This window comes from Stigmatopora nigra, chromosome 2 (assembly GCF_051989575.1).
Source record: "Stigmatopora nigra isolate UIUO_SnigA chromosome 2, RoL_Snig_1.1, whole genome shotgun sequence".
Taxonomy (NCBI): domain Eukaryota; kingdom Metazoa; phylum Chordata; class Actinopteri; order Syngnathiformes; family Syngnathidae; genus Stigmatopora; species Stigmatopora nigra.
The window spans coordinates 14,602,102-14,610,387 of record NC_135509.1 but is presented as its reverse complement, the minus strand read 5'-3'; the positions used below and the strand labels follow the sequence as shown (position 1 = coordinate 14,610,387).

The 8,286-nt window shown below is 36.4% G+C and overlaps 1 protein-coding gene across 2 annotated transcripts in view; it reads left to right on the top strand.

The window, feature by feature from the left end:
* Positions 1–6,249: 6,249 nt before the first annotated feature.
* Positions 6,250–8,286, top strand: part of LOC144211672 (filamin-C-like) — a 30,952-nt gene continuing 28,915 nt past the window's right edge. For both annotated transcript variants that reach the window (XM_077739092.1, XM_077739084.1), the window contains exon 1: positions 6,250–6,827. In XM_077739092.1, the coding sequence (XP_077595218.1) occupies positions 6,461–6,827 (367 nt within the window). In that variant the 5' untranslated portion in view covers positions 6,250–6,460. The remainder of the gene's footprint in view (positions 6,828–8,286) is intronic.

The following is an 8,286-nucleotide window of genomic DNA, read 5'->3' as shown; positions in this document are numbered from 1 at the left end:
TTGGAAAAGTTTAAATGCACATGTAAAATATGTAAAATAGATCATTATTTGAATGAATTGAAATACCTATAATTTTTTCCAAGATGCTTTAGAGTGGTACTTAGACTATTGTGTGATTTATCAAGGTACAGAGTAAATTTCTTTGTTTCATATTGCCGCATATTAGTTATGAGAGAGCTGCAGCAACCTTGAGAAATTGAGAAAAAGAGTGGCGCAATAACAGACTTTAATGTCGTCATATGTGGGCAAGGAGAGGCAAAGTCACTATTGTAGGGTGCATTTTCTATAAATAGAAAGGCGCCAACATGGGAAAAATAATTAGAAATCACTGAATGACCAAAATGGCATGGAACTAACAACGTAATTTTCCGAACATACAATGCAATTGACCTGAACCCATTTTAACCCACTCTCCTTATTTGAGAACAGCACATATTTGTTATTTTACTTGATATAAAGGCATTTTTCCATTGAAGGTGAATTTTCTGAAAATTGTTGACTTGGGTTAAGATGCATGGACCAAATTCTACAAAGAATCTGTCTGTATTTGTTCCTATATAAGATGCACTGGTCTATAAACTGTGGGTTTCCAGAATGTATTGAGGCTCAGGTAGCAGTTCATAGCTTGAAAATAATAGTCATTTGGCCAATCAAAATAAGAGCTAGAGCTCCTGATGTCAGTCATCATCACTACAAATATTACTTTGTGTCTGTGATGACCTTTAGATTACTTACACTGTAGGACTAGTATATTTACTGACAATCTTCTTTCATTTTATCTTGCTATATTTTACAAGTCAGTTTGAATTTTTAATATCAAAAGGTTACAAAAAACCTGTGTTGTTTTTCTGTTGGCTGAAACGAAAGACTGACATTTCAATTAGGACAATTTCATTGTGCGTTTGAATGATGTCAAAGTAGCACTGTATTCAATGGATTTAATGAAATTAATGGTATTTTGGGCAGATAGGAAAGTACGATATTTATTAGTTTGTACATTAGTCATCGTAGTGATTTTTCTTTGGGTTTTATTTCGATGTAATGCATGACGTAGTGAGTGGGGAATAACAAATACGTATAACAGAAGTCTTGAAATTTTAACTCCACAATGGGCCTGGATTTAACAAGCCAATGGATTAAAAGAACTGGATAAAAATCCCTGAATATTCATTTTTTTCATAAATCTAAAACGATGTTTATTTTAAGCTTTTTTAATATATATATATTTTTTGATTTTACGAAATGATTTTTGAACTAAAATCAGAAAAAAATATAATTTATAATATACATGTAGATCTATCATTTTAATTTGATCCTAAAACAGAAAGTCAGCACTCATGATTTACTTCCCCGGGCCATACAAAATGATGCGGTGGGCCAGATTTGGCCCCCGGGCCACCACTTTGACATCTATGCTTTAAGGTCTTATTGTGCATATCATTTTTTTTGCCCCTGACACGCAATAAATGCTAAACACAGCAGCCTTTGTGAACCATGAATATGTACTTCTGTATAATTATGTTCTTTTTTTTTAAATTGTCCAACAATGAGTTATTATACTTGACTGGGCATATGTGGGTCTGTCCGAAGATAAACACCAGTCCCAGCTTTTGCCTCATTTTGGCTGAAGGCTCTTTCGCTTCCTCATTGGCATAATATTGTTTTTTTCACCTCCCACTCCTGCCAAAATAATTGTCACTTGATCAACGGCCCGAAAGACACCGTGGTGTCTCCGACGAATTCCCAGTCTTTTCTCAAGGGCACTCAACAGAATCTCAGCAACTTTTTTGTGGTCCGATGGAAGCTGTTAATGGCTTTTAAGACTTGTCTTACTTTGGGCTCTAATTTCATGCTTGATAAAACATTTGTGGTTAAGCGGCGTGTTATGTTGTCGTTAACAATTGTAATTATTGCTGGTACACAGGCAGAAGCCTGAATGTCTACATTTGCTTAGTTTATGGGCCAAAACAGAAAATAGAATGCTGCTTTATGTAGAGTAAATGTATTGAGTTTTAACATTACAAGAGTTTATCATTTTACAAAGTCATTAAAGGCTTGATTATTGTCATATCAGACAATGGGTTTAGGGCAATATGAATAAATTATGTTAAAACATTATTAAAATTTTCACTCTATGGAAAGCTACGGTTTACATGTGTAATCTTTGATTTTTGTATTTATTTATTTTAGTTGTGTAACAAAAAAAAAGCATGCACAGTACTTTGGAAAGCAATTTGAACAATAACCAACATTCAATATCCATGATATCCATCTTAATGTCTTCATACTGGAAGACATTTTTCCCACCCCTAAAACCTCTTTTCTTACAAATAATATGATATTCTGTTAATATAGAAATTTGTGGTCTACTAGTTCACAATAAACATTGCAAGTAATCTACTTTACAGAAGTATTACGACTACTAGACTCCACTAGTAGCATGTGTCACACAGTAGTCGATTCCTGGGCCACATTAGTTGTTTCCCCACGACTATTATTATTTACAATTATTACGTTGTATACTGTGTCGAGTATGCAAGTCATATAGTAATGGAAGGCAGCAGTGGAAAAACACCTAGTGTACATGTACACACCCATGCAGAATAGTTACAAGAAAGTTAGTTGGTTTGTTGGTTGTCCGACTAACCCTCTTAATGGTATAACTAGTGAACATTAAGAATGTAGTAGAACATGGACTTGAATCGTCTGAAGGTGGATATCGAGGATATGGAATCAAAGCTTCAACAGCTTTCCATACAAGATTACAATCAATATAATGTCAGGATGATGTCACTTTAGTAATATTCCATGTAAATAAGACCGGGATGGCACTATAACGGGGATTTCCTAAATTCCATTTTTACCTGCTTTGTAGAAAGTTCTATTTTAAAAAAAGAGCATTGTATATTTGATATAGTCCTATGTAAAATGTCTATATATGGTGACTTTGTTCCAAAGAGTAATTAATAGTAATAATAATAAAAAACTATGTTTCTTGGTGGTGTTGTGTGATTGCATGTTTTCAACTGTTAATGCCAGCAATGTAATTCTACCATTTCTTGCCAGTTGACTTTTTCATGCACTTTTCATGTGTCTTCGTAAATGGGACAACATTGCAAAAAGGAAAAGAAAAATATGTTTTACTGTCTGTTGATGCAAACTGTTGACGAATAGCTCGCAATTAAACTTGCCATTGACTGCAATTGAATGAAAGAATGTTGTCTTTTTTGGGGGCTTGGCTCTGAACAAAGTTGGAACTCATGGAAATGCTACACAAATATTGTAAAGACTAAATATGATTATATTTTGGTGGTGGGGCTGGAGAATTCCATAAAATACAAATAACAAAAGAAATAATGAAAAAAAAACCTTCATTGATCATGCAAAAGCCATGGGAATAACTTAATTTATTTTGAGGGATTTAAAAAAAAATATATATGTATTGTGAAATTGCATAAACATTAAGAATACTTGTGAGTGTTCCAGCCCAAACCTGCTTTGAATTGTGTTTACTATTTTGGGAAAAGTTGTAGCTATTTTGTTACCTTGAGGTCTATTTTCACTGTCAATGAGTTGAGAAAATAAAAATAACTTGCTGATCTCATGGTGTCCGATTATTATTATTTTTCTTCTTCTGGTAGGTGGCGAGGGGGTGTTATTCATGAATGTATGTGCAGAGTGTGAGCTGTTCCTGCCAGCATCATGTTGGGTGACGTGTCTTTCAGTAGAAATACTTTGTGAGTTATGGGATGTCGTGTATAGTAGAAATACATTATGAGTTTACTTACTGTAAAGATGCAGTGAATAGAACTTTTTTAGGTTACGTTTTTTTCTGATTATACTTTTTTTATTATTCTATGTTAGTAGTTATTTTATACATCTATATTTTCTCAACAAAGAATACTTCACTCGTTACATTTAGAAAATAAAATAAGAGAATGACAACATACTTCAAAATTAATGTAGACAGTGGGAATGTCTAAGAGATCTTGACACAGACGAGTGATTTTTTTAAAATTTGGATTCAATAAGGGGGAAATGCCCAAACAGGGGGAGACACTGTGATACAACAAAATGATTAAAGGAAAAAGGCCTTTTGAGATAATTGAGTGAATGATTAATGGGAGGTGCATTTTTTAATGGCAGCTTACAAATTTGTAACTTCCTGGCATTCCCAAATTTGATCTTAAGTGCAGTGTGAGTAATTTTGTATCTCAGTTTGAATGGATATTAATAACACCTACTGTGGGGGATTTGACATTATGACATAAGGTAGCAGAAATGAACCCCTTACTGCACCATCCGCACCCCCCAATCCATGCCAGTAAGCGGTGCATTTACTGTCACAAGTCAGCCTCGAGTATGTCGGAGAATATGGTAATAACACAAAAGTAGCAGGTGATATAATGGATATAGAGCTTCTCAAAGATGAGACGGGTTTAACTTTCAATTCGTTCCATGAAGGTGTAAATATCCCCACGGGAGTCTGAATGGAAGTCTGCCTCATACCCTTGAGAGTTATGGCTTAAGTCTTAAAGGTGGAAATGTGTCATTGTCGTCTATCTGGGTGCATCACAACCTGCCCAGAATATTGATTTTTTTTTTCCAAGTGAGGGGATGAATACAAATGAGATGTTCTGGGGCTAGTTGGTAAAATCATGTTAATAGTTTGAAAAACTAACCTCTTTGAAAATTATCATAAAAATAAAACACAGGATTTCAAATGGTTCTTTAACTTAACAGATGTCCTAATTCATGTGGCATTATTTTTCAGTTTTTTGGCAGAGTTGAACATGAAAACAAACAAAAAAAATGAAAAACAAACATGCAAAATAACCCGATTGGACTGGTATCCGATTTTGAATTTTCAAAACCAATTCAAGATTAACATTTCTGACGTGTAGAGACACAAAGTGCTGTTTTCTAAATCCCTGGTAGCGTCTTAATTGTTATTTTGTGACACAACAACGGTAGTAGTACATTAATTATCCAGTTGAAAGTGTCCGAATTTGTGAATGCTAACATTTTATGTCAATAATTCAATGTTCATTTGGTGAGTATGCACACAGGGGTCCAACTAAATGCTCATTTGGGATAACTACAAATTTGAGCACCTCCTAATATGAATTTATTCAAATGAATCATGCCTGTCTGGAATGCAAATGTATCCCAATTCACACAGTTAAACACTAAATTAATCGAATTCAAATCTTCCTCTGGCAGTGACCTTTTAAAAGAGAGAACTGAGTCATTGGTAGAGTGATGATGTTCATCTTAAGCAGAACTCAAGGAAGGACATTCACATTTGTCTCCCCTAATATCTTTGTTCGAATTAGGAAATGCTAAATTGGACGAGAGCAGACGAGAGCGTGATACACTACTTTTTTGTTGTTGTGGCATATACATTAAACACTGACCTTTAATCAATGAACACATTTAAACCGAACTAAATACATTTCTTAAAGTATTCCTGAGTTGTTATTCATACTCTCCCATCTTCAAGAAATGGGACACTATTGATTATTTTTTCCTGTTGTTTTTTGTCACTTACAATAGAATGTTTTATTGCCATTTTTATGACTTACAAGAGAATTTGAAACCTTTCTACTTAAAGGATGTTAAATAAAAATAATCAAAATCTTTAAATTAAACAGCAACATATGATGTGCCGTGAAACATTAATGACAATTGTACTACTACCTTGTATTTTTAAATTATGGATTCTTCACAACCATGTATCTGAACTACAAACAACCTGTTAAAAACCTTGAACAAATGTCTATAAAAACTGAGCTTTGTAAGCGCGTACATTTTTGTGGTAGTGAATCCAGAAGTGATCCAAATGAAGTGACCAGTAAGTGTATAGCTATGTGTGTGCTTCTTTTTTAAAGGCTTCTCTCACTTTCTTTTCTTAGCTCAGTTGTTCAGCCTCATGAGTGCTGGAAGTGACACACATTGTCAAGAATTACAAGCACACACACACGCATGCTTGTGCGCACATCCCCAGACACACAGTCTCCCAAATAGGAATAGCTAAAAATAAGCGGCATGCTTTGACTGGGCTCTGACCAATCAGGACCACCACCCCCCTCCCGATCCAGTAAACTGAGCCGGAGACCCCGGTCCCCTTTGGGATGAGCACATGGTGTATAATCGCAGGGCTCCAGAATGACGTGGTCTAGTGATGGGTGGTGGAGGGGCCTTTATAAAGCCACTTGTTGCCTCTCTGGACATTCAAGTTAAGCACTTTGAGAGACCAGCCGGGGACGCACATTCGCTCCCGAGGCCACACTGCACGATACAAGGAGCAACTTTAGCACAACTGTGGCAATTGCATCCAAGAGGCGGTGGAATTTGGACATCTATTCACAACTCTGTTTTCTTCACCAGTTGACTTATCTCAGTGCGCACTGTCCCAATAACCAGATAAACTTGTGGTGAAAATCCAACCAGGAGCACCATGATGAGCAACAATTACAGCGAGGAGCCCCAGTACTACCAGTCCGCCGACTTTGTCGGGGAGGAGGACGAGGAGATGCCAGCAACAGAGAAGGACCTGGCGGAGGACGCGCCATGGAAGAAAATTCAGCAGAACACCTTCACCCGGTGGTGCAACGAGCACCTGAAGTGTGTCAATAAGAACATTAGTGACCTGCAGCGCGAATTCAGTGACGGCTTGAAGCTCATCTGGCTTCTGGAGGTGCTTAGCCAGAAGAAGATGTACAGAAAGTACCACAGCAGGCCTAACTTTCGCCAGATGAAGCTGGAGAATGTCTCCGTAGCACTGGAGTTCCTGGACCGGGAGCACATCAAACTGGTGTCCATTGGTAAGTCCCATAAACTGTGTGGATTTTTTTTAATACCGGAAGCTGAATTTACTGCAGTTCCAGTTAACAAGTACAGATTTGTGTGCATGGCACACAAAGATTTTGCCAAAATTGTTGTAAAGGTGAGGGAGGTCACCCTTTAAATACGAAAGGCAGACTACACTCCAAACTGGTCGCCAGTCAGTTGTAGGACACACCCACAGAGACAAACACTGCAAACACCCATATACTTTTAAATTTGTTGAAATGCAAGTGTTAGTGAAAGAGATAAACTAACCACCATGATAACTGATTTCATTGTTAAAAATAACTGACATTTTGTCTTAGAGATCAAAAACTGGTCACTGCTAGGTTTCTGAGGCATGACAATTCACATTGTGGTTTTATCCATTTGCGTCTCATCCTCTCGATATCTACCTATCATTCAATTTTCATCACCACTTGCTGGGTGCTGGAGCCTTTTCCATGTGAGAAAGGGCAAATGGCAGACTGCACCCCGAATTGGTCACCAGACATTCATTCACACAGTCAAACAATTCACAGAAGCTCACAGAGCTGAAATATTGCTGCTCCATACTACAATGAATCAAGTGGAGTCACACCGACTAAAAGTTGTTTGGCTCAAAAACAGTTTCTTTTTACTGAGTGAATCAGATTTTCAAATATTGTAAGATAAGCAAAATTATTCATTTGATGAGGCACTGTGGCCGTAATGCAGAAGTTTTGCAAGAGTAAATTTCTAAGCCTTAAGGTATGATGTACACTCACGTATTACCGATAGCTTGGTAAATTGTTATTTAACCTCTTTTATAGTTTAGGTATAGTGCTTTTTTATTGTTGATCGATGGCGAACGAAGAAAAATTATTGCACCATTCGGTGTCTGGAAAAGGCACAGGGAGCAACTTCAGAGTCCAATAATGATCAGTACATTTCAAATTAATTTTAGTTTTGTGGGGTGTTAACTAGTGTGGCAATACTTTTTAAAGGTTATGTACACTTGTTGCAATTGTAGAATGTTTATCTGTTTAGCAATCTGTTTTCAACCAATCAGATTTAAAACTTGTCCTCCTGGTTTCCAAGTGCTTGCTTTTTCTGACATCATTTCTTTCATTATCTGAGTGATACATTTGTGCAAAACTCGTTACAGCCAATTTTACATTAACTCATTTAGTGTAAGTGCTTTTTTTATTGGGGTCAAACTTTCATTATAAGAGATAGATGTCGATTATAAATAATTGATCTAACCGTTTACTGTGTTTTTAAATACAGATATTTTCTGCTATTGACACTTGTTTTTGACACAAAGTCATCAAAAAAAGCACACAGCGGTGTTGGCACTAATCTTGAGTGAGACATGAGTGTCACTAAGGTCAGAGCAGCAGCAATAAACCCAAGTTTAGCTCACAAGTTTCCTCAACACTTTGCTTAGTCACAGGCTTTGCATTCACTGAAGTTATG